General features: G+C 33.0%; 1 protein-coding gene across 1 annotated transcript; it reads left to right on the forward strand.

Annotated features, from left to right (window-relative positions):
- Positions 1 to 11,708: 11,708 nt before the first annotated feature.
- Positions 11,709 to 14,472, forward strand: LOC107926170 (scarecrow-like protein 6). The gene has a single exon (XM_016856971.2). The coding sequence runs from the start codon at positions 12,038 to 12,040 to the stop codon at positions 14,132 to 14,134; it is 2,097 nt and encodes a 698-aa protein (XP_016712460.2). The 5' UTR covers positions 11,709 to 12,037; the 3' UTR covers positions 14,135 to 14,472.
- Positions 14,473 to 27,745: the final 13,273 nt, after the last annotated feature.

Raw genomic sequence — 27,745 nt, forward strand, 5'->3', positions numbered from 1 at the left:
TCTCGTTTCAACGTCTGAAAGTTTATAATTCGAAAAACACAAAAGGATACTCAACTATTTGTCCAACGAAAAACCGAAACCCAGCACAGTAGGGCACGATTACTCGAACTTCCGAACATTGAACATTACCTCATCTTAGGAAATACGAGTGAAACTCCGAAGGGATCTTCGATTGTTTTGAACAAATGAAAAAGCGCAACCCAGCACGATAGGGCTCGATTCTCAAATCGCCAAACATCGAACATCGCCTTCGTTTTGAAAGGTTTTTAATAAACATGAATGAAAACCTAAAGGAATATTCGATTGTTTTGAACAAACGAGAAATCACAACCCAGCACGATAGGGCATGATTCCTGAATTATTAAACACCGAGTATTACCTTCATTTTAAAGGATTTTTAGAAGACCTGAGTGAAATTTTGAAGGGATATTTGATTATTTTAAGCAATCGAGAAATTGCAACCCAACACGTTAGGGCACGATTCCACGAATTGCAAAATATCACACATCACCTTCGTTTAAGGGATTTTAAAAGACATAAGTGAAATTTTGAAGTGATATTCGATTATTTTGAGCAAACGCGAAATTGCAACCCAGCACGTTAGGGCACGATTCCGTGAATTGCCAAATATCAAATCTCGCATTTGTTTTAAAGAATTTTTGAATGAATGATTATAAAACTAGCTTAAAACGTATTAATTCGATTTGAAATAAGACGAAATTAATCATAAAATTTGGGTTTTAGAGAACCACCTTTCAAAATCAAGTGAAAAACGATGATATGGGGCAATATGTGTATGAGATACAATCGATTGATGAACCTAAAAAGAAATTAAATATAACTAACCTAAGGAACATAATACGATTCCAATCACGCATGGAGAATAATTGATGTGATAACACATAAAAATGAGCAAGCACGATGTAGCAAATATACAAGAAATATTGTGAAGATAATTAACACATTGGATACCAAACGGTATGGGATCAACACGACACAAGAATAATGGACTAAAAATGATGGACTAACAATCAAATAATATATGCTAGAGTTTGAAATAATTTATAAAAGAAAAATTAAGAATATATATACATATGAGTGAATTTTGAAGCCATTATATACAAAAATAACATAGACTTAAAATATGAATTATATAAAAAAGATTGATTTCATCATAAATTATATATATATATATATGTATATAAATAAACTAGAAATAATTGCTTGTAAAAAATACCATAGAAACGTACTCAAGATTGAATTATTTTTATTATAAATTATGATGGACTTAAAAGCATACTTATGTATAAAGAAGCCTATGTATATACAATGTAGGTTCAATAATGTATGTAAATCAAAAACATGTACTAACGTAAATGAATATAAAATAACTTAAATTTTATGTAAAACATATATACAAAGCATATTTGAATAGCAAAAATATATTAAAATACATGGATTTAATAATATATAGATCAAAGGTAGGTATCGATAAATGTATATACGCTTGCATAGCGATGATTTAAAAGATATATTATAAGAATTATGTAATATAATATAAGAATATGTTTAAAGGAAATTATATGTATATAAAATAATATAAAATTAATAATATGCATGAAATAAAAATAACTTTGTTATAAAATATATGGGTTTAGTAATGTATAGATTAAATGCGGGTGTCCACAAATGTATATACATATAATGATAATAGCTAAAAAATATTACATAGGGTTACATAATAAAATACAAGAATAAATTTAAAAGAAATTATGTGTATAAAATGAACTTGAACTTTATTATAAAGCATATATATATATGTAATAATAATATATACAAGGATATTTACGAAGCATTATGCAAAATGTTGTAATAGTATGGCATAAAAAGAGCAAACAATACAATAGTGATTTAAGAAAAGAGAAACAAAATAAAAGCATTAAAATAACCTAAAACATAAAATGTAGAACAAAGATAAAAATGTCGAATGTGCCTTTAAAACAAAAATGAATCATAAAATGAAAAATAAAAATAAAAGGGACTTAATTAAAATAGAATTAAAAAAGAGGGGACAAATTATAAAGGGAAATGAACTATTAAAATAAAAAAGGGATCTAATTAAAATACAATTAAAATGAATGAGCTAATTTATAAATAAAATAATCAAAAAGAGGACTAAAGTACGAAATGCACAAATGCGTAAGGGCTCAAACTGGAAATAATCCAGGCCCTAAAACGCTGCACACAAGCGCAGGCTAAAATGCAACCATACACAAATTGCAGGGATAATTAAAAAAAAGGAATACAAATATGGGCTGATTAAAATGCGGCACAAAAGGGGAAGGGTTTATCACGCAATTAACCCATTTGACGCGCAAAGGCACAGGTTCGGGTCTGGAAGCGGTTTGACGCGCGGATCCCTTCCCCTAGAACGTCACTGTTTTATTAGCTGAACAAAAACCAACCTAAAATCCCTAAAAAAAAACCCTCAGCCACCTAAAAACAAATTAAAGAAAAACCTAATGCTCCTAAACCCCCCATCTCTTCCTTTTCTCTTCAGCAGAAAAGGCCATCGTCTGCTCACTCAATCGCCGCCGTGGCCAGTGGCCGGCGCTGCGGAGAACAAGCTTTTAAGCTCCATCTTCGAAGACCCTCTCGAAGGCTAAACCTTCAGCAACCAAAGAGTGAGGAGAAAGGGAGTTCTCTGTCCCTTTGTCGAACCCGATTACAACGACGGAGAAATCACTCCGACGGCAAGATCAAAAGGGATTCAGGTGAGCGATTTTTTTCTTCCTTTTTAGTTAGTTTTTTGTTTAGACAGATTTACAAAGAGAAAGAAAAAAAAGAAAATACAGTAAACAAAAAGAAAAAAATAGAAAGAACCAAGAACACCTTTTTTAATCTCTGTTTTTTTGCTTCATATTTGTATTTCAACGTGCGTAGTATCGCGTAAAAAATTACAATGAACCGATCATTTGGCTTTATAGCCAGAGAAATAAAATGATAGAAAATAAAAATGGAAAATGCGATATTCTTTGTTTTTGTTTCTTTCTTGCTGTGTGTTCGTCTTTTCTTTTACAGGTACGGGATGCGCTGGCGCTTGGCGTGAGGTATACGAAGGCGCGCGTGGCTGTCGTACGGAGGCGCTGAGGCTGAACATAGGTGAGGCGCAAGAGGAAAGGGGGGTAACCTAGGGTTTCTGAAACTGTTGGGAAATAGGCCTATTGGGCTTATAATTTGGGTTGATTTTCGATATTGGGCTGTTTGTATTGGGTCATGTACTTGGACATTGGACCGTTAATTATGTGGGTTTTTACTATTTATTTGTTTTTTATTTTTTATTTATTTTGTACTTTTGCTCTTCTTTGGGCCCGGGAAAATTGGCCTGCTTACACATTCAATCAAGCCATTATGTTCCCTATCGCAAAGATGTTGTGATGTGTGGCTGGAGGTAAGGTTGGTATTCCACACTTGACTACAGATTTATGTTGTAAAGCAGGGGTGGTTATGGAACAAACTTAGCAATTCCATCGCCCCATTCACAGCATCATAGGTGACTCCATACTCCATCAATTCAGAGAGTTGCAAAGAAAACAGATTCAAGAGTGAAACTAACACCGTAAACAAAAGACTAAAATACCTCCTACCCTTTCGAAGAAAGTCGTTTCAAAGAAGGCTTTCGAAGGCACACAAACGCAACTCGACGAGTTGTTAGGGACGGTGTGATACAACACTTTAATAATGGAAATGATGAAGCCATATGTTGATCATTACGCAGCAAGACATAGGTTAGACGATCCATATTAGCTGATGAAGCCACGAGTTGCATCCTTCCAAGGAAAAGAAGAAGGTGGAGGTAATGATGGAAAAGACAAATAGGATAATGAGGACGATCGGATAGAGGATGATGACCCCGAGCCCTATGCTGATGCAATGGAGGCGACGTTTGCTCCTGAGTGTCCCTCAACCAAGGCGGTAGTCTTATGCAGCCATGGGGAGGATGAGTCACATAGCCAACCACCTTATCTCTACAAGTTAGATGTAGTCAAAGGAAAAGGGAAGCATATAATAAAATTAGAATCGGACTCCGATGATGAAGATTAGTTACATTTCTTTGCAGTCTTTACTTTTATATGGAATGTAACTATTTAATGATAAATTAATTTGAATGGAACTTGGATTTGGAATTTTTTTTTGTTATTTGCATGTGTTTTTTTTATGTTTTTCCGTGTAGGCTACTGATTCAAGAATTGCACTACAAATTCAAGCTTCAACGAGGTGGACGACCCTAGCTTGCATTGATGAGTGCTCACGATATTCAGGAAAGTCCGGTAACCTTTCTACTTTTGTCTAAGGAATAAACATTGAGGATAATGTGTAATTTAAGTTTAGGGGTGTACATAGATTTTACCTTTGTGTGTTTTGTTTGCATATTTTCTATTTTTGCATAATTTTCAAAAAGATTCAAAACTTTTACCCCTTTTTTTTCGTTTTTTTATTACTATTGCATGATGCTTGGACTATTTTGGCAATTGGTTATTGGTTGTTGATATTGAATAATGTATTGTTGACTTTCGAGCATTGTTTGATTAGCCAAGTGCTTAAATGGCTAACCTTTATGCTATGTTATCCCTATTCCCATGATTTGAGCCTCTAATTATCTTTTCTTGGTGGACTTATATTTTTGAAATTTTGAGCCTAAATTGAGTTAAAAACTCAACCCTTCTCTATCTTTGATCTTAAAATGCACTACGAAATAGACGTTGGGCCATGGATATTGAGGGTTAAGTAGAGACATTTTTGTGGTTTCAAATTGTTCTTGAGAGAAAAGAGAAGAGATTGTTTGATATGATGTATATAGACTTTTGCTAAGTGTCATAAAAATGATATATATAATTTGAGTGAACAAAAGCAATGTGAGATTAAAAGCATTGTGACTAAAAGAGTGAAAATTTTTAGAAATCACTTAAACAAAAATCAATTTCGAGCTTAAAAGAAAATTTTAATTTCATAAGTATTATCTAGCTTTTTGTATGCCCCATTATTAATCAATATCTTCTCATTCTTTTGAGAGAAAAGGAAAGTGAGAGAATGAGAAATAAGGAGGTGAGCTTAATGACTACTTTGGGGATGAATAGAGAACAATGTCATGTGGTTTATTATTTCTAGTGCTTGAAACCATTTTGAGCTATCTTTTTATTTGAAATCTAAACCTTCCTAAGCCTCTAAACATTACAAGCCTAGAAAACCTATGTGATCTAAACATTTCCTTTACGTAATCTTTTTTATTTGTTTATATTTAGCTTGAGGAATGCTTTTGATTTGCATTTTGTGTCTACTATGTATCTATATAGTTTATGTTAATGGATAACATAATCAAATATGTATTCATTTGAATAGCCTCTAGGTTTGTTAGTTTTTTAACTTAGTGAATTAGGTATATTTGCTTTAAGAGTACTTAAGCTATCTAAGCATTAGTCTTAAGTTGCATGTGAGATATGTTTAGTACAAATTCAATATTCGAATGTCATGCTTGTTATTGTTCAATATATTCCAAAGATTGTATTTTATACATGTGTCTTAGGTGTTTGCTTAAGGACAAGCAAAAAATTAAGTGTGGGGGAATTTGATCTGTCGTAATTTGATATGTCAAATTAGGCTTTCCAATACACTAGAGGAGCTTATTCTCAAGCAATTTAGGTGTCTTTTATTTATTTTTAATGATTTTTTAAACTTTGGTCATTAATAATTGGTTTTTATTAGTTTGATTCTCTTTTGAGACCCAAATTGGCCAAATGGCGTGATGGGGGACCTAATGATATGATTGAGTAGTGTAGGAAGTCGATAATGACCCAAACTCAAATAAATTATCATTCAGAGGGGGGTATCGTAAGGCTGTGGCCATGGAGGTCGAGTTACCCCTGACAGTGTTAAAGTGAAGAAAATTGAGGTCAACTAAAGTTTTGGGTATCACGACATTAAGACCCCAAGACTCCAAATTTCAATATAGTTTTGGGTATCGCGATACCGGAGCCTAAGTATCGCGATACCATTGCATGACGAGGAGAAAATTGACTATAGGGGTAGTTTTTTCCAACACCAACACCAATCAAAATACAATGCCCAAGGGCATTTTGGTCTAAAATTTTGGGTCATAATCAGAAGTTAAAAGCCAAATTTGGTTGAGAACTTAAGGGTTGTTTTTTCTTATCAAATTTTTAGCTAAGTAGTTGTTGTATTCTTCATTTTTTAGGGTTTTAGTTTTAGAGCTTTTGTGGTGTTAACTATTAGTTAGTTATTTGTTATTGTAGCTAGGTGTTATATGCACTTTAGTACTCAAACTTTACCTTGTGTTTTCATTTTCATCCCAAGTTCTTAATATGTCTTAGTTTAATTTTCTTTTAAAGCATAAAAATTTGACCTTTGTTAGTATTTGTGGCCTCCATTATTGCCAACATTCTCTCCACCAAGCAACCATAAAAAAATCACTAAGCTTTCTTAAACCTTACTTTTATGCTTAATCTAATGTATAAATTGATTGTTTATTGGTTGTTGTTTTTATGGAAATGATGTTAGGTAACTAAGTTTATGGTGGTTGGTTGATGGAAATGTTGTTTGGTTAGTTTTTGGTACAAGGACTAAATTGTAAAAATTAGACTAAATTTAATAAACTTCAAAACTTAGAATTGACGCCTCAAGGGAACATATAGATAAGTGAGACTGAGAGAATATCCTATTGAGCATCAATTCATTTATCCTTAGTTAGTTGGGTGAGGTTAAGAGATAAATTGGACTAAATATCTAATTTGATAAAATGGTGACCGGGAGGTAAAATTAAGTCAATTAGAAGTTTAAGCCTTTTAGATCCTAATCCAAAGACTAATAAGCAAAATGGAAGTCAACCAACGACTTGTGTTTCTTGAGTTGTTAATTATTAATTGTGTAATTTTTTTGTTTTACAATTTGGTCCTCGTTAGTGTTAAGTAGTTACTTAGCCTAATTAACCCTAATCATGAATTGTCATAATATGGAACTTGATAAGTAGTTAGCTAGACTTCTTTTTTGCATACTTGTCACTTATGAATTACTTTGTCCTTGAACTTTCTTGGGTTTGATCCTTGGAATACTCGAGTGTTCCATTGTAACATTAAAAATATTACAACTTGACCTGCCACACTTGTTGTATACTGCCCTATTTTTTTTGTTGATTCTTAGCCCCGGTGCACGGACGTCAAGGAGCGATAAAAGGCCACCTACGAAATCATCCTGCCCAGAAGATTACTAGACAGACAATAGATGGGCTAGTCTTCATTGGGAACATGAAGTCGTTTGGTCACCAAACATCACGTGAGCTCAATTATGTTATCCCATAGGAGTTAGAATGAACGGTAGGATTTGTCCTGCCACAAACAGCCTCGTCCAGTTGAAGACATCTCTACCACGCACCCCGTAATGATGGCTAGATAGCAAGTCGAACATGTTAACACCATATTATACAGGACCCTTGCCTATAAATGTCCCCAATAATGATGAAAAGAGGACCGACTCTATAAAGATACTTAGCCTACACTATCTCTACTCATCATTCAAACTCTCTCCACCTCCATTCTTCATAACCTCCAGCTCTCCGTCCTGACCGAATGAACCGATCTCCTCAACAACTATTCTACTCTCTTCTATGCTCTCCTTGTTGAGTATTGTATCAACAATATATGCTTTCACATTAATCATTTAGTCAAAAGTATTACTGTTTTAGTTTCATAGTCATGTGACTGTTTGCTCAAAATAATTGATTAATTAGCTTGATTAGCATTGTTAGCCTCCATTCAAGTAATACTTTTGTATTATTATTATGATGATTGAAGAAAAGGGACAAATAATTTTATTAGTTCCACACAACTTTAGTTATCCACCGAAAAACATTTAATTATCTTAATTCAGAAGGAATTAATTCTTCTTACATACTCCTTAGATCCCTCAATTTTCTATACATATTTAATTGCACACACAAAATTATCTTTACTTATATAATTTTTTTAATTTTATAGGCAGTCACACATATCTTTTAACCTTCTTTTCAAAACTAAACATTTGGATTCCCTTTTTCCAAATATTGTGTTTCAAGAGAAATAACAAGTTCAATTTCTTTTAATTTTGGATGAAAGTTTCCAAAAAAAAAAAAGTTATACTAGAAATATTCAAATTAAATATTTTTTTGGGGTTTCATAATTTTTGAAAAAAATTTATATTAGTGTAAAAAATTCTAATTAAGTAAAAATAAAAATTAAACATTTTAAATTTATTAACAATATATTAAGCTTTTAAATATGTTTTTAAAATATTAAATATATTTTATTTTTTAATAATATTATTTAAAGAATCTCAATTAACTATTTTAATTTTTAATATTTATAATTTTTGAAGTTAAATATTTTTTTTGGGTTTGATGTTATAAAAAATATTTTTGATTTTTATAGTATATTTTTTAAATAAGTAAAGAAGATTTTAAATTAAATTTTAACTATCAAAATTATAATATATATCAAAATAAAAAACACATATACACCATTTATGGCATGTATCTTATTATAATATATAAAAATCAAATTTTAAAATTGCATTTACTTACTAAAAAGAAAATAGAGAGTGCCATTGAAATTCTACTAATATTTCTTCTTTAATTTATACTATTCTAGAATATTCTAGATCCGAAATTTAATTATAAATAAAATATCATTTTATCATTTTTATTAATGCCGATTAATTCAAATAGTAAAGCGTTCAATGCCCTCTTAAATTTTGTGAATGGAGAAGATAGTGCTACAGAGCTTTGCCTCTATTAAATCTGTTTAACTTGATTCCACTCTTAAGTTCATCGAAATTCAACGTGATTATAAGTTAAAAGGGATTGTTATTTGAACTAAATTACGCCAATCATTCAGACCAATTGGATAAAAAAAAAAGAGCAAGCTAATATACTAATCCAAACATCGGAAAAAATCAGAAACAAAGACAAAAATTAGTAGTTGAATCGATTTTATAATTATTTTTTTTAGTGCTTGTAACCAATCAAAATGAAAATTAATATTCTCATCGGTTCAATCACCGATCCAATTATTAAAGTATTATAAAAATTTAAAAATAGTCATTAAATAAATTTAAGGGTAAACTACACTCAATGTCACTAAACTAATAGTAAGTTTATGCTTTGGTCACTCAACTTCAGAAAGTTACAAAATGGTCATAAAACTATTTGAAAGTTCTCATTTAAGCCATTGAACTATTCAAAAGATTTTATTTAAGTTATTGGATTGTTAAGTTTTTTTTTTTAAAGTTTAGCTAGTGAGCTTCAAGCAATAATTCAACAATTGGTACAGTGTACAATACCTATTGATGAGTATAATAATATAACTTAGATTCAAATTGATCCTACAATTAATGTCAAATATTAGAGAAGAAAGCTATTTGGATTTTGAATCGCAAATTCATGACATTTAAAGTTGTTTCATGATAATAAAAAAAGAATTGAACTGTAGAAGAAAAGGAAATGACAACTTTCGATTTATTCAGACAATACAAATAAAGAAAGCCATGTAACAAAGATTTTAACAACCCAATGACTTGAATGAAATTTTTTAAATAATTTAATGATCATTTTATAATTTTTTAAAGTTGAATGACCAAAACGTAAACCTACTAATAGTTTATAACTTTGAATGTAGTTTAACCTAAATAAAATTAAAGCAAAATATCTCAACCGTTAAAAACTTTCTCGATATTTTCAAAAAAACTCCTTAAAAAGCCACTCTCTTATCATCTCGTTTCGTCAGATTCAATTTCGAAAAACGAAGCCAAAAACAGGATATGTTCAACCAAAATTCCTAAATTGTCCTTCCCGCGATCCCTGTCATCGCCCAAGTAAATGTAGACCCAATTTCTTAGGACAAGACAAGGGTATTTCAGGGAATTTGATTAAATAACCAAACATAACTTCTAAGCCAATTCACCTTTGGTCTATGTAAAATAAAATATTTATAATAAAACGATAAAAAAACAGAAAAGAAAAAATCTCGACGTGCCTATAAGAAGCGTGTCACAACGTTGGAAGCTGTAAAAATATTGTACACTTATTTTGATTTTTTATTAAAAAAATAGATAAATTAATCATTACGAATAAAATAATTTTTCGTTAAAATTTCATCTATTTATATTGTTCAAAACTGATATTGTTGATGATTTCATAATATAGTGATACATAGCGTGTCATGACTATCTCATATTAATGTATATGGACTTATTTTTAATCGTAAAAATAGATGAAATTTTTAATAAAAAACTAATTTTTTGAATGAAAAATATAAAATACAATCTAACTACTAGTACAAAGACCTCTACAATATTTTTATTATTGAAAGCTCGATTGATTGTTTTAAAAAAATAAAATATATGTTTTTTTAATTTTATTTATGCAATTAGATTTTTTTATATAATTAAAGGTTAATTACATCATACATATTTAAATTTAAAATTTAAAAAAATTAAGACAAATTTAATCCTATTTTATATTGGTTTAGGGTATTAATTTATAAATAAACGGAAAAAAGAAGAAGCTATAGCCTCCTTCCTACCACATGATGTTCTCTATTACTTCAACGAAATCTTTGCAAGTAATTTTTTTCCTAGTTACAAATTTGATTTAGCACTTTTTTGAATGAAATACTTGTTTGTTTGTTTTTTTTTTGTAAATTATGGGTAGAATTGTTATATTTAAACTGTGTAAGAATTTTGAGTTAGAACATTTATGATTTTATATTCCTATAATTTAATTATTTGTAGTTTTTTTGAGCAAAACTTGAAATCAATTTATTTTTCTATGGCTAGCATTTAGCTAAAACAAAACATGATTTCAGGTTTTTTTTTTAAATTTATTCCAAATTAAATTTTATATATTCATAATTTTATATGTGCATTATTTTATTTAAAAAATATATATAAGACAAAATTAAAATAATTTTACTTTCAATTAAAATTATAAATTAAAAAATAATTTAAAAATTATCAATTAATTTTCATTATTAAATATTTAATCCAAATATTTGTTAAGAATAAAGTTATTGTAAATATTAAATAAATGAATATTATTTATTATTTAATAATGATAAATTCATAAATTATCATTATATTCCTAAGAAAATATTCAATGAACCAAACGTAATATTGTAATTTTCTCGGGATTTTAATTAATATTTTTCAATGTTATACCAATTGTTATAAAGTAGCTTTCCCGACATTCAGATTCCTAACAATCAATTATATTTTAAGGCATCATATTCTGTTAAAATCATGACATGGAAAAGTATTAAACACTACCTTAATATTTTAATCAATATTTATATTAAAGAAATTAATAATGAAACTTAGGGGGAAAAAAAGAAATTAAAAGGGAAGTGAAATTGAAAATAAATGGAAAAAAAAAAGTAGCATATGATTTACAACCAAGCCCTCATTGAGGGGACATTAATAATAATTTCCTTTTTTCCTTTTCGATAACCATTAATAATATTTTCCTTAATAAAATGGAGTGATTAAGGAAACATCTGGTATACACGCGCGGTGGATGTGAGAGTAGGGCTTAAATGAACGACAGAAAACCCTACCAGGGAGATAACTACGTCTACAGACAAAAGCCACATAAAAAAATAAAAACAATAATACAGAAAAAATAAAGTAGAGAGAGAAAGAAGATGAAGGGCACTTTACCACTTTTATATGTTGCACGCATCCATAGCAGAATACAGAAGGAAACCCCATAGTACTACTACTTAACAAAGTCTCAAACAACAAGCAAAAAAAAAAAAAAGAAAGAAAGAAAGAAAATGGTGTGTTTGTGGTACTAAAAAAAAATTGGAGTCTTTGAGGTACAAGATGAAGAAGAAGCTAAGTCTTTCATGGTAGGACTTTTTTTTTTCTTTTTTAGAAAGTTTATCAATAGGGAAGTTTTGGGTTTTGGGTGTTTTTTATTTTTTGGTTGTTTTAGATGAAGGCCATGCCCCTATCCTTTGAGGAATTTCAAGGGAAGGGGGCTTTAGATTTTTCTTCTTCAACATCATCTTGTTCAGATTCATCACTGTTATTACAACACCAGCATCAACAACACGAAAAAGAAGGGAAGTGGCAGAACAAGGGAGGAGATTGTTGCTATGTGGGCAGTGAGCCCATTGATAATAATATTAAGACCGGAAGAAAAAGAAGCCCAAGTCCTTCTTCAACACTGTCTTCTTCTCTCGGCGGTGGAGGCAGCGGTGGTGGTGCCTCCACGGATACAACCGGTGTGGCAGCCACCACCACTGTTGTCTCTGCCACCACCAATACAAGCCAGTCCTTGGATGTAGGAAAATGTGGTTTAGGTATGGAAGATTGGGAGAGTGTTTTGTCTGGTTCTCCTAATCAAGACCAGTCCATTTTGAGGTTAATTATGGGTGATATTGATGACCCTTCTATGGGGTTAAACAAGATTCTTCAACCACCAAGTGGCGGCGGCGGCGGTGGGTCGGAAAATATGGAGTTCAATGCTGGTTTTGGTGTGGTGGATCATGGTTTCGGCTTCGATTCCATTACTAGTAGCGTTAGCTTGATCAACAACGTCGACCCTCCTATAAGCTGCTCTGATTTTCCGGTGACATCAAATCCGCCGAGTCTTTTGCCGCCTCCTTCGCCGTGTGTATTTCCACAACAGCAATCACAGCTTCAGGTTATGGATGAAAAGCCACAGATTTTCAATCCGCAGATGATAATAAACCAGAATCAAGCTCGGTTTACACAAAACCCGACCATGTTCTTACCTCTTTCGTATGCTCAATTGCAAGAGCATAGCCTTTTATCGCCTCCGCCGCCGAAGCGATTCAACTCCGGTGGACCTTTTTCGGGTTCGGGACCGGAGCTTTATCTAAGGCGTCAACAGCAACAACAGATCCAAATGCTTCAGCAAAGGCCAATTACAGGGAAACCGAAAATCGTTACGGATGATCTGGCGAACCAGCAGCTTCAGCAGGCGATAATTGATCAATTAATTCAGGCCGCAGAGCTGATCGAAACCGGTGATCCGGTACTCGCGCAAGGGATATTGGCGCGGCTCAATCACCAGCTCTCCCCTGTAGGTAAGCCCTTTATAAGAGCTGCTTTCTACTTCAAGGAGGCCTTACAATTATTACTTCCTTTGAACACTAGCAATACATCAGTTATGTCCAATTATAACATGATATTCAAGATTGGTGCTTACAAATCGTTCTCCGAGATATCTCCGATCGTTCAGTTCGCGAATTTTACTTGTAATCAAGCGTTACTCGAGGTTTTCGAAGGGTGTAATAGGCTTCATATAATCGATTTCGATGTTGGTTATGGTGGACAATGGGCTTCTTTGATGCAAGAACTTGTTTTAAGAAATGGTGGTGCACCTTCTATGAAAATTACTGCCTTTGCTTCACCTTCAAGTCATGATGATATCGAACTCGGTTTCACAATCGAAAACCTTAAGCATTATGCTAGTGAAATCAACATGGATTTTGATATCGAAATCATGAGCCTTGAGGCCTTGAATTCGGGTTCTTGGCCGTTGCCTTTGCACTTGGGCGAAAACGAAGCGATTGCTGTTAATCTCCCGATCGGTTCATTTTCCAATTACCCTTCAATCTTGCCCTTGGTCCTTCGTTTTGTCAAGCAGTTATCGCCCAAGATTGTTGTCTCGTTAGACCGAGGTTGTGACAGAACTGATGTCCCGTTCCCTCACCATATAATCCATGCACTCCAATCGTATTCCGGCCTCCTTGAGTCCCTTGATGCGGTGAACATGAACCTTGATGCCTTGGAAAAGATTGAAAGGTTCTTCCTTCAACCAAGCATTGAAAAAATTGTGTTGGGTCGACATCGGTCTCTTGAAAGAAGACCTCCATGGAGGAGTTTGTTTATACAATCCGGATTCTCTCCATTAACTTTCAGTAACTTCACCGAGTCTCAAGCCGAGTGTTTGATTCAACGAACTCCAATTAGAGGTTTCCACGTCGAGAAGAGGCAGTCATCTCTCGTTCTTTGTTGGCAGAGACGTGAACTAATCGCGGCTTCAGCTTGGAGGTGCTGATAATGATACCCGGTTTTTGCCCGGAACCTAATGCATTTTTAGTTTCTGATATCTTTGTTTTCCTTGAAATTTTTGTTTTGCCTGTGATTCTCTTAAAAAGCTAATTGTCTATTATGTACCATTAGGTCCCTATTGTTTGAAATCAAAAACCAAAAACATTTTAGCTAAAAACTGTATGGCTATGTACAGCTTACTTCCGATGTGTGAATTAACTGTTTTGGGTTCGTTTTACTCTCTAAATCGTCCTTTGTTGTACACTTAAACAACCAAGGCAAAAAAACAAGATTATGGGTAAAGAACCTTTCAAATTGAATGAATTGTTGCTACAAATTTGATTATTTATGTTATTTATATGGATTTTATGGCGCCATATCTTTATTTAAAGCTTTGGTTCTTGGGTCTTAATTTTAGATTTATATCACTCGATAAAAAAAAAATATTATACAGGTTTTTATACTAGAAGTTGCTTCTATTTTTAAAATAAATGAATTAATTTTTTTTATGTTAGATAAAAAATAAATTGGTCTTAAAAAGTTGGTTCTGATATGTGATGATTTTTTCTTAAACATAAATGAAAATATTTTTAATTCCTCTGTTAATATGATCACATGGGTGTTGTACCATTGAACCCCTACATGATTAGTTTATAAAACTCATTGCTTTATTATAAAAAAAAAAAACACAACGATATAAATTAATGATAAAAGCCATTTTGCATGTGAGCATTAGGAGAAAAAACACAGAAAAAAATTGGTGATTAAACCATAATAATTTATTACTGTGTCACAGATAAGTATATTATTAATTAAGTCCTATTTGTAGAATTATTAATACATGGGGGAAATTTTGAGATAATTTATTTATTTAAAGAGTTAATTGGAGTTTGGGGTCAATGTTGAAGATGGTGACAAGCCGACAGACAGTCAGGCGATAGTTTAGTTAGTGAGTCTGATCTTAAGCAATGATTAAGACATGGGAGGATTAAAATGTAATTTTATGTGAAATTTTACCAACTCTTTTGCATGTAACTAGAATGTATTGTGATGATTAATCAATGTATCAATACATTAATTATTCAATTTTTACTCAAATCTAATATTTTGATTTATATATATTTAAAGAAAAAATTTAATAATCCAAACTTATTAAATTTAATTAGATTGGACTTAAATTTAAACTCAATCGATTGAGCTCGAAAATTTCAAAAATTCTAAATTAATTTGATTTAAATTGACATGATACCGAATTAGTTTCATCCCTCAATTGACTTTTAACTTATATTTACTATTATATTATATTAGTATAGTTCTCAACTCAAAGTTATTAAAATATTAATAAATTTATATTTTAACCACTCAACTTAAAAAAATTACAAAATAATTATTAATTTTTAAAAAATTATTATATAAGGAGAACTTTATTAAAGTGTACGAATTACATGTGGACTGCTGTTATTCGATAACTGAAAAGGGCCCAATCAACTTTTGAAATCATCGAATCATCAAAATTCATAGAAGCTCAATCAAACGGAGGTGACTGATTGTCTAATGGTGCTAAAATATGGGGGATAGTGAGAAGGTTAAATTCTTTGGAAGGTCCTTGTATTATTTATTGAATACTAAATTAGTCCTTCTAATTGATCTTCATTTTCTCCTCCTGTACTCTTTTTTTTTTTTTTTGCTTAAGTTTTCTCCAATTGAGCTCTCTCCCTAACTTAATATAGAAAATTAATTTGTCAATGTTTACAAAATTATCTATTTTAAAAAAAATTAAATATAGAAAAATAAAAAAAAAAGATTATTTTTATTGTGTAATAACTAATTTGCTTCGGGCTTATAGTAAAAGGACCCATAAGGGAATTAAACCAATGGAGGAGGCCTAAAAGAATGAAAGGCCATGATCTTACTTTCGGACACGTGTACCGAAAATGTATAACAAGACCTAGCTTGATGATGTCAGCTCATGATATGCATGTATGAGGCCATAGGTTAATGACAAACAAAATGTGGTAATCCAAAAGGCATTTAGGAAGGATAGAATTGAATTATAAATTTTTGAGATATTAAAATATAATTTTATTATTTTGAAAGGTTAAAATATAATTTAATTATATATTAATTTATAATTTAATTAATCATTAAGTGATTGTATAATATTTTTATATTTTTAGTAAAGTCCCGTATATACAATTTTTTTTTTTTGAGATTTATTTTTGATTATTAGTCCCACAGTTTTTTTTAAAGATGGATTCTTATGGTAGAAATTATCTATTAGGATGGTCTTAAAAGAAAATTTTCCCACCATAGAAATAATTTGTCATTCATGGGAAATTGTGCTTTGCGTCCCAAACATTGCTTATATAATCATATACGTATACATATTGATTTCAACTACATTGAAATTGGGTTTTTATTGTCGGTATTTCCATTTTTGAAATTTGAGAAAACTCTCAAATTAAAAGAAATCTAGGTTTTATTTTCAATGGTGGTATTTTTAAGTAGGGTATTTTTACTGTTGTTTTCTTTGTTTATAAAATTTAAAATTGAGACCTTTCTTAAATGATATTAAATTTATTATCACTCGATTCAATAAATTTTTATGATTTATGATTTTAATCTAAGTTTTTGTTTTTTTTTTTTGGGTGAAATCAATGTTTCACCCCAACATTTTTTATTTGAAAGTGCAATGCGCACACACTTGTGGTTTTTTTAATTACTTTTTTATTATTATTAGTATTTGTGAAATCTATAGCATACCAACTTAATTAACTCATTGAAAATCTTATAGATTGATTGACTAAGTTTTAGTTATTGTCATAATTAGGAAAACGTTCATAAATTTGAGTATGTTTAATCACGTTTTTTTTTTCTCGATTGATGAAAAGTTTAGAAGAAGAAACAAATTGGTTTTGTTGTTGCTCTAATAACCACGATTGGGAAAAAAGCATTCAAGGAACAGAAAGAATATTTTATCTTCCTTATCCATATATTGGAATAATTTTGAGGGCTTAAGGGATGTCTCAAGTACATTGTTGGAACCCTTGCCCTCCATAAACTAGAGCCAATCCCAATTTTGTTCTTTTTAGCCCGATTCTTTCGATAAGTTTTTGTAGAACAGAACTGTAGTTTTTATCAGAATAAATTATTAATGGGAATAGATCTACACATGACTTCCACACAATAAGACTCAAATTTAATCGCTCAAAATCTCAATGACTTGTTGGGGATATAAAAGTAGCTTTTAACAAGTTAAAAAAACAAGCAATTGGTGCATGGAGACTAGAGGTAAGTGGTCCATTGGGGGGAAAGGGAAAGAGCATAAGTAAAATGCAAAGGAAAGTGGCTTTGCCCTTATCATAAATTTTTACCCCCATGGAATGGACCTGCCATTGTAAATTCCTTTAGTCACCTCAACAGTTGAAAGCAGATTCCATGGAAATTGAAAAAGAGAGAAAGACCTCAGGTTTTAGCTAAGGCATCTTCTTGATATGGAAGCCCATTTATAAAAGTTGTACACTTTTAATTTGTTTTTGTTTTTTTTTTTTTTTTGGTTTCTTTGAAGCTCTAATAATAGTAATATATACATATATAAAATCAACCTTCCATTGAAAAAGTATAATGATAAACAACTTTTCATTGTGGAATTGAAGGTAAGCTCTTTTGTGTTGGTGAAGCCTCCTTGGAGTGAGGGATTCAGTTATATACACATATATATTACATAGTTTTTAACAACAATGATATATGCTAAAGGCTAGACATATTTGCCAGCTTTTCCTCTTCAAAAACATCTTTGTTGGGGTCGGATCCTTGTATAACTTCCAGTTTTTATAGGTCTAATTTTGCTATCCGTCCTTGTATTCTTTGAACTTTTGAAATTTAGCATCATTTGATTGATTTAAAAATTAAAATTCAGTTGATAGCATAGGTGAATTTAAGGGGATAGGTGGGGGCTTGGCCCCTTCCTTCCCCCAAATGAAAAAAATTTGTAATTCAACCCCTTTGTAAATGATTAAATTACAAATAAATATATGATAAAATTACATTTGACTCTTCAAAAAAATAAAAAGTCTATTTAAACCCTTAAAAAATGATGAAATAATAAAATTAATACATGATAAAATTATATTATTCATTGACTTCTTTTAAATTTGAATATGTGTGATAAATTTAATTTTCATTTTTAATTTAAACCTTTGGATATTAGAATTTCACATTAGGGGCAAAGCCAGAAATTTTATTTTGGGACGGAATTAAATTGCATATTTTTACAATAGTAAATATGCAATTCCACCATCTTAACAGTCTATATCTTTATAGTTTTTAAAGGATTAAATCAAATTTTTATTATTTTTGGGGGACAAAATATAATTTTTCCATTACTAATTTAAAATTTTATAAATTATAAAATGACTAAATAGAAAATTTTTCATTTTAAGGAGGGAAGGGCCCTGCCAGCCCTAGCTCTGCGATTGTTTCATATATTCAATTTTAACAAAAGTTCATTAACAATGTTATCAATTAAACCCTAATTTTCTAATCAGGCAAATAAGAAGAATCAAATTCTTTTGAATTAAAAATAGAGAGACTAAATTTCACAATTCTAAAAAATACAGGGATTGACGGCAAAATTATACTTTTTTTATATATGGTATAGCCATAGAAATCCAGCTTGGGTCCATTTGCATGGGTAAAGAATATAAAAAAGGTTCAAAAGAAAACACACACACACCCAATTTCAATAACACTTTTTGGGATGACCTAAGGTAATTATTGATTATCATGCATCGGAAATTGCTAACAATCTTGTTTAGATTAGGCTAAAACAAAGTTTATGAAAGTTAATCACAAGAATTATACTATACTATGCTATCCCCTTATATAATTAAAAAAAAAAACTTAATCATGATTCTCATATATATCATCATCAACTAAATATATATATATGTATGTACTTTTTATGATTCTAAGTGATAATTTGATTAAATTAATTCTTGGGTATTTTACGTTGTCATGCTAGAAACATGCACATTACTATAACGTATATGGTATAGGATAAGCTGTAAAGAAGAGGGCAGCCACCTTTAGGGATGCTTCTTGATGTTCTCTTAGCAATGAAGCAATCTCTTGATGTGTGTATCATGTGTACCACATTAATTAACCTTTATTGTTAGTTCTAGTTTATGATCAATTAATTAACATGATTAATTAGTATTTAATGAAGGACCCCCACAAGTTATGAAACCAAAATTTAATAACACTAAGGGTAACTTTGGGTTTAAGGAATGTAATACTATTTTCGGTTATAGTATTATTGGAATGGAAGATTACTTAGTACATTATTGAGTATGTTACATTACTCTACTTGTTAATGGTGAAGAAAAAAAAATTTGGAGGGGCCAAAATTAAATTATATATTTTTATAAGAACTAAAATATAATTTCATCATTGTATTACTTAATATATTTATAATTTTTAAAAGATTAAATTAAAATTTTATCATTTTTAAAAGGGCTAAAGTGCAATTTTACTATCTATTAACATATAATTTTATACATTTTAGAAGGTAAAAACTACAATCCTCCCATTTTACCGGGGGTGGGGGGGGGGGGTTGGCACCGCCCTTGCTGCTTGTTTCATTTGGCTAAGAGGTATAATTCTGATGTATGATTAACGGAATGAAAGATGTAGTTGTTGGTTTTTTTTTTATAAAAAAAGTTTAATTATTTTCATATTTTTTAGTCACAATTGATTTTATAGAATTACTATAACTTATGTGTTAAGAAATGGCTTAAAATTGGTAGTGGATTGTTGTTGTTGGTAGTGGGTTGTTGGTGGTAGTGGATTAGTGGATGGTTGTTGGTGTCCATTTTCAACCACAAATCTTTGCCAAAGTTTTGGACAATTATGTCCTTGAACTCTCTTATAAATAGAGAGGTTCATTAGCCATATTGATCATCCCAAACCAAGAGAGAGCAAAGCTTGTTCTTTGAAAGCTAGGATTTTAGCTTTCGGGTTTTCTATAGGGGTTGAGAGTTGTGAGGTTCTCGGGTTGTGTCTTGAGTGTAAAACACTTGTAATCTTCATCTTGTTATAGTGAAATTTCTTTTCGCCTCTGCCCGTGGACGTAGGCATTAAAGCCGAACCACGTAAATCCTTGTGTTCACTTTATTTTTCGTTCCGGTCAATTTACTTGTAGTCATATCGGAGTTCTCGAATCGATCCTTTCCGCAACAAATTGGTATCAGAGCGTAGTTGAAGGAGTGATAATATTTTCTGAATTGCCCTGTGACTGCAGCTTTGTCTGATCTTTCACATCAGGAAGAAAATATTATCATTCATTCAAAGGTTCCAAATTATGGCTACAAGTGTTTCATCGACTAAGTATGATGTCGAGAAATTTACCGGGAAAAATAGTTTCAGTTTATGGCGCATCAAGATGCGGGCAGTGCTGGTTCAACAAGGATTGCTAAAAGCATTGTCTGGTAAAGATAAATTACCAAGCACGCTTTCGGAAGAGCAAAAGGATGACATGCTAGAAAGAGCACATAGTGCTATTCTGCTATGTCTAGGAGATGAAGTGCTACGAGAAGTAGCGGATGAGAAAACCGCGTCCGGTTTGTGGCTCCGGTTAGAGAGCAAGTACATGACGAAGTCATTGACGAACCGGCTCTACCTCAAGCAAAGACTCTATGCCCTGAAGATGGAGGAAGGTACACCTGTTTCCCAGCACCTGGATAAATTCAATTCCATTATCATGGATTTGAATAATATCGATAACAAAATCGATGATGAGGACCAAGCAATAATTGTTTTGTGTTCTTTGCCTCCCTCGTATGAGAATTTTGTTGATACAATGATGTACGGTCGTGATGACCTGACTCTAGAGGAGGTAAAAAATGCCTTAAGTTCCAGTGAGTTGAGGAAGAAAATCACTGGTAAGGTGGTCGAAAACAATGAAGGCGAAGGCTTGGTTGCTCGAGGAAGATCCAAGGCAAAGGGTGGAAGTTCAAGTAAAAGCCATCCTAGATCGCAGTCCAAGAAGAGAATACAGTGCTACTACTGTAAGAAGTACGGGCACATGAAGGTAGATTGTCCGAAAAGGAAGGAGAAATCAGAATCACAGGAGCAACAAAATGATCGTGCGAATGTAGCTGATGCAGATTCTTCAAGTGATGCCGAGATCGTTCTTGCAGTATCCGACTCTTACGCTGGTGGGAGATGGATTCTTGATACGGGAGCTACATTTCATATAAGTACTTCGAAAGATGCATTCTCAACATACGAGAAGCATTCTGGTTCAGTACTAATGGGAAATGACCACGCATGTCAAGTCATGGGGATTGGCACAGTTCGTATAAAGATGTTTGACGGTATTGTTAGAACTCTAACTGATGTTCGGCACATTCCAGAAATGAAGAAAAATTTGATCTCTTTGAGTACGTTGGACAAGAAAGGCTTTCGGTACTCTGCTGAAGGTGGAGTTCTCAAGGTATTCTCGGGTGCTTTGACTGTGATACGTGGTAATTTGGAGCGGGGCCTTTACTTCCTCGATGGTTCCTCAGTTACAGGTGTTGCGGGAGTGTCATCATCAGATGATCTAGATTCTGACACCACGAAGTTATGGCATATGCGGCTCGGGCATATGAGCGAGAGAGGCTTATCGGTGCTAAGCAAACGAGGATTATTGTCTGGGCAGTGTACAGGAAAGTTGAATTTCTGTGAGCACTGCGTCTTCGGTAAGCAGACTCGGGTAAAGTTCAGCACTGGGATTCACAAGACAAAAGGCACAGTGGATTACTTCCATTCTGACCTTTGGGGGCCTTCTCCGACAATTTCTAAAGGTGGTTACAGATATCTGCTTACCTTTATCGATGATTACTCGAGAAAGGTTTGGGTGTATTTTCTGAAGAGCAAGTATGAGGTTCTCATCAACTTCAAGCAATTTAAAGCTTTGATCGAAAATCAAACAGGAAAGAAGATCAAGCGATTCCGGACGGATAATGGCTTGGAGTTTTGCTCAGGTGAATTCAATGAGTTCTGCAAAAATGAAGGAATAGTGAGACACCGCACTGTTCGTCGAACACCACAACAAAATGGAGTTGCAGAACGCATGAATAGAACTCTCTTGGAGCGAGCTCGTTGCATGCGATCAAATGCTGGGCTCGGTGAAGAATTTTGGGCTGAAGCTGTTAATACTGCTTGTTATTTGGTTAACAGATCTCCGTCAACAGCTATTGAGCTGAAGACTCCTGAGGAAGTATGGTCTGGTTCTCCTGCTGATTACTCTGGTTTAAGAGTGTTTGGCTGCCCTGCGTATGCTCATGTAAATGAGGGAAAACTCAAACCGAGGGCGAAGAAATGCATATTTCTTGGATACGGCCAAGGGGTGAAAGGATACAGGTTGTGGTGTCCTGATCCGGTTTCGTCCAAGTTCATCATCAGCAGAGATGTGACTTTTGATGAGTCATCCATGCTTCGATCCACCACAAATTCCCGGGAAAAGGAGGAGTCAGATAGAATGGGAGATCACGGTGTTGAGAAGCAGGTGGAGTGTCAGGTGGACGCTCCAATTCCTACGGAAGGTACTTCAGTCCAGGATGATCAAGTTGAGGTGCAAGATTCCGATGAAGATGAGTCACCTCAAGAAAAACCATATAGCATTGCCACTGGAAGAACGAAGAGACAAATCAAACCAAATCCGCGTTACGCTAATCTGGTGTCTTTCGCGCTCAGTGTGGCGGAGTCCATTGGTATAGAACCTTCCAGTTATAATGAGGCTGTCACGTGTGATGAGTCGGCACAGTGGGCAATTGCTATGAGTGAGGAGATAGAATCTCTTCACAAGAACCATACTTGGGAGTTGGTTAAGCCGCCAAGTAACCAGAAGATAGTTGGTTGCAAATGGGTCTTCAAGAAAAAGGAAGGCATCCTAGGGGTTGAAGCAACTAGATTCAAGGCACGATTGGTTGCTAAAGGCTTCACTCAGAAAGATGGGATTGACTACAATGAAGTTTTCTCCCCAGTCGTAAAGCATTCTTCCAATCGTGTATTACTTGCCATGGTGGCCAAGTCTGATCTAGAACTTGAGCAGCTTGACGTAAAAACGGCGTTCTTGCATGGTGAGCTCGAGGAAACAATCTACATGCGTCAACCAGAGGGTTTTACAGTTCCTGGTAAAGAAGACCATGTCTGTCTATTAAAGAAGTCTTTATATGGATTGAAACAATCCCCAAGGCAGTGGTACAAGCGGTTTGATAGCTTCATGATTCAGCATGGTTACACAAGATGTGACTATGATGCTTGTGTCTATCATCGGAAGCTCTCAGATGGTTCGCACATTTATTTGTTGCTGTATGTTGATGACATGTTAATTGCTTCCAAAAACATGTCGGAAATCAACAAGTTAAAGTCGCAGTTGAGTGGTGAGTTCGAGATGAAGGATCTGGGTGCTGCCAAGAAAATTTTGGGCATGGATATTCACAGAGATCGCAAGGCGGGCAAGCTTCGTGTGTCGCAGAAGAACTACATTGAAAAGGTTCTTCAACGCTTCGGCATGGATAAAGCGAAAACTGTGAGTACTCCGTTGGCACCACATTTCAAACTCTCTGCAGAGTTGTCACCACAATCTGATGAAGAAAAGCAGCAAATGTCTCACATTCCATACTCGAGTGCAGTTGGAAGCGTGATGTATGCAATGGTTTGCACTCGTCCAGACATTTCACATGCAGTTAGTGTGGTCAGCAGATACATGAGTTGTCCTGGCAAGGAACACTGGCAGGCCGTGAAATGGATTCTCAGGTACTTGAGAGGTTCTGCAGATTTATGCTTGGTATATGATCAGAGTGACTGCACTAGCAGTGTCACGGGCTATGTGGACTCTGATTATGCTGGAGATCTGGACAAAAGAAGATTTCTGACGGGTTATGTTTTCACTTATTCTGGAGGAGCCATTAGTTGGAAAGCTGTGTTACAGTCTACCGTAGCCTTATCTACGACTGAGGCGGAATATATGGCGTTAGCAGAAGCAGTGAAAGAAGCATTGTGGATGAAAGGTCTAGTAAGCAGTTTGGGTTTACAACAGGATTTCACTGTTGTATTTTGCGATAGCCAGAGTGCCATACATCTGACTAAAAATCAGATGTTTCATGAACGGACCAAACACATTGATGTCAGATATCATTTTGTTCGGGAACATGTTACGCAAGGTGACATTGTTATCAGCAAGGTTGCTACCGAGAAGAATCCTGCAGATATGTTAACTAAGGTGATCCCTGCATATAAGTTCAAGCATTGCTTGGACTTGATAGGTATTCGGGATTGATTAGCGCCAGAGAGGCGTTTGGAAGAGGTGATCCAGTTCGAGGAATTCACTATGATGTTCAGCTTGGTAAATTTCAAGCCAAGGTGGAGATTTGTTAAGAAATGGCTTAAAATTGGTAGTGGATTGTTGTTGTTGGTAGTGGGTTGTTGGTGGTAGTGGATTAGTGGATGGTTGTTGGTGTCCATTTTCAACCACAAATCTTTGCCAAAGTTTTGGACAATTATGTCCTTGAACTCTCTTATAAATAGAGAGGTTCATTAGCCATATTGATCATCCCAAACCAAGAGAGAGCAAAGCTTGTTCTTTGAAAGCTAGGATTTTAGCTTTCGGGTTTTCTATAGGGGTTGAGAGTTGTGAGGTTCTCGGGTTGTGTCTTGAGTGTAAAACACTTGTAATCTTCATCTTGTTATAGTGAAATTTCTTTTCGCCTCTGCCCGTGGACGTAGGCATTAAAGCCGAACCACGTAAATCCTTGTGTTCACTTTATTTTTCGTTCCGGTCAATTTACTTGTAGTCATATCGGAGTTCTCGAATCGATCCTTTCCGCAACATTATGAAATTTAATTATCTTGATTTTAATATCTGAATTCAATTATTCAACTTTAGTTTATTTATTTCAACAAGTGAACCCAATTACAATAATTTATTTATATGAACTGTTAATTAGAGAATTTGGTAGCTTTTATTATGAAAACGGAAGTTAAACCAAAATTTTCACAAAAATCAAATATATACAAATTTATATTAAAACTTGCAATGTACTCTAATAAAAAATAATAAAATTTGAATAGAATTACACTTTATTTTTGCAAAGAAACATAAAAATATGAAATTTATTAAAATAATGAAAATAATCATCAAAATTGTATAAAATTTCAAATTTCGTCTAGAATGTAAAATTATATAAGGATTATATCATATGTTTTAGAATCTATATATTATTGAGATTACGAAATTACCATGTAACACTTCAAACTCGACTTAGATGTTATGGTCGGATCTTGAAGATTACAATAACTACTTAAAAACAACAAATTATTTGCTTTCCAAAACATTGTATATTATTGTGTTGATAATTTTGCAGAAAACACGTTTTAGTTCATTCCTAAAAGACTTAGTTGTTGCCAAGTAAGTGTTTTTTTTTAAAAAAAAAATCACCAATAACAACCAATTTAAGCATGCATATTAATTTTATTTATTTTATCTTTTTGAAATCTCAATAGCTTATTTTGGTTTGCAGTGGAAAAATCCACAACTTATTTTATTTTAAAAATAAAAAAACATTTAATTTTGATTAACAGAAATTAGACGAATTATTTAAACCATTTAACTAATATCCAATAGAAAACTCAAAACTGAAAATAAAGTCCCAGAATTAGTTCAAAGTTTCAAAAGTCTAGAAAATTTAATTAATAATTAAATTAAGCCATTTTATGCGAGGAAAACCCAATCCAAGCTACCGAGACATTGTCAATCTCTAATTCTACAGATTACTTGAGGAGATAAAGTAAATGAGTGAGATATGAAGCTCAGTGTGTGACTTAACTCAAGCATAAGTACAGATAATGTAATAACCATATCAAAATATCACAGAGAATTTTATAATGATCGATTGAGCAAAACTGAGAATGCATAATTATCTCAATGCAGTATTTTTCAGAAAAAATATAATGCAGATTTTTTAAAAAATTCCTACCCAACTCCACTACACACCAAAAAGAGTTCCCCAATACTCGTCCATCCAAAACACACCAACAAATAATTGTGGCCAATGCCACCAAAGTCGTAGATAAACTGCTAGAACAAATATATGTGGTTAAACCACTAGATAGTGCAAGTCATTAAACTGCCAGAACTCCCTCCTTACTATATCATTCGCACCCCATACAATGTGACATGGCACGCAAATACAGAATTAGAACAGTAAGCGAGTTGATCATGCAACCTTATAATAAACAAAAATCAATAGACATAAAACTCCATACTTTATAAAATAGAAGAATCAAATTCATAATCACAAATCAGTTTCGCCATAATGTCACAAGCAACGTCATTACACATATACTGATACATTCAGATTGAACATGCTCATTTATAAGGTTTCCAAACCGAAAACATGCTACTGATACTATCAAATTTATAGATCACATATATATACAATTTATTCAGAAAATATACACATATAACAGAACAAAAGATTACATTGATCGATCCATCATAAATATCATTTGTCAGAATCTATGTAATCGTTGACCTCAAATACGCAAGCCAAAACTCGGTTCTAATTAAACTTATTCAAAATGGGCCCACACGCCCGTGTGGCCCACACAACTGATTACACGCCCATTTGGCTTACACAACTTGCCATACGACCAGAAACACGATCGTGTAGCATCGACAATTTCAATTTTTCACTGTTTTACGAAATTTCGAGTTAGCACCATGCACCTGAATACTTTCGGGATGTTGACAGAACAACAACATACCATAATTTGCCCATACGACATCCACAATTAAACAATTAATGATCACTTAAAAAGATTTGGCCCTAGGTTCCCTAGCATTCGACCAATAGCAATAGGGTACTCGACCCTTTGCGAACTAAATTTTCACAACCAACCCCTAAACTTGGTCGTTAGAAACTTACCGTAGAAAAGAATATTATCGAACTCAACTCATTAGAGGAATATGCGTCACACAACCTTCACCTAAACAGAATTACACGAAAGAAAACGATTAAAATCTCCATAACTGAACTCAACCATCTATCACAGCCTTAGAAAAATCAAAATATAATAGCATCCTAAACAAATAATGCTTTATAAAGGAAAAGAAAAAACGACGATTATACTAACTCTCTTATCTCGCACGACCAGCAACGAATCTAGAAGAAATGACGACACCAGTCAGAATAGTAACAAAATAGAAGACAAAAGGAACGACAAAAGAAAAATCAAAGGGACTAATGTGAAGAATACAAAGAAAAATGTGAGAGAGATGAAGAAGCAAAAAGAAAATTCCCAGTAACCAGAGAGAAAAATAGACGTGCAAGCAAAATGGAGAAAGTGGAAAACGGGAAAGTTAAAGTGAGGAATGGCAAAAATAAGCTAAGGCCTTATTATTGAATTAGTAATCTCATTCTTGCCAGCAAATTAACAAAAATTAAAGATAACCCTTATGAACCAAATCAGGTATGGAATCAAAATTAATAAAGAATTTTCTAAGGAAACAAATTAAACACAGAACTTCAAGCACACAACTGGAACACTTAACCACTGAATCAAATTAATT

This window comes from Gossypium hirsutum, chromosome A12 (genome assembly GCF_007990345.1).
Source record: "Gossypium hirsutum isolate 1008001.06 chromosome A12, Gossypium_hirsutum_v2.1, whole genome shotgun sequence".
NCBI classification, from domain to species: Eukaryota; Viridiplantae; Streptophyta; class Magnoliopsida; order Malvales; family Malvaceae; genus Gossypium; species Gossypium hirsutum.

What these genes read in the sequence shown, in the direction of transcription:
- LOC107926170 (XM_016856971.2), top strand. Translation starts at nt 12,038, where the DNA reads ATGAAGGCCATGCCCCTATCCTTTGAGGAATTTCAAGGGAAGGGGGCT.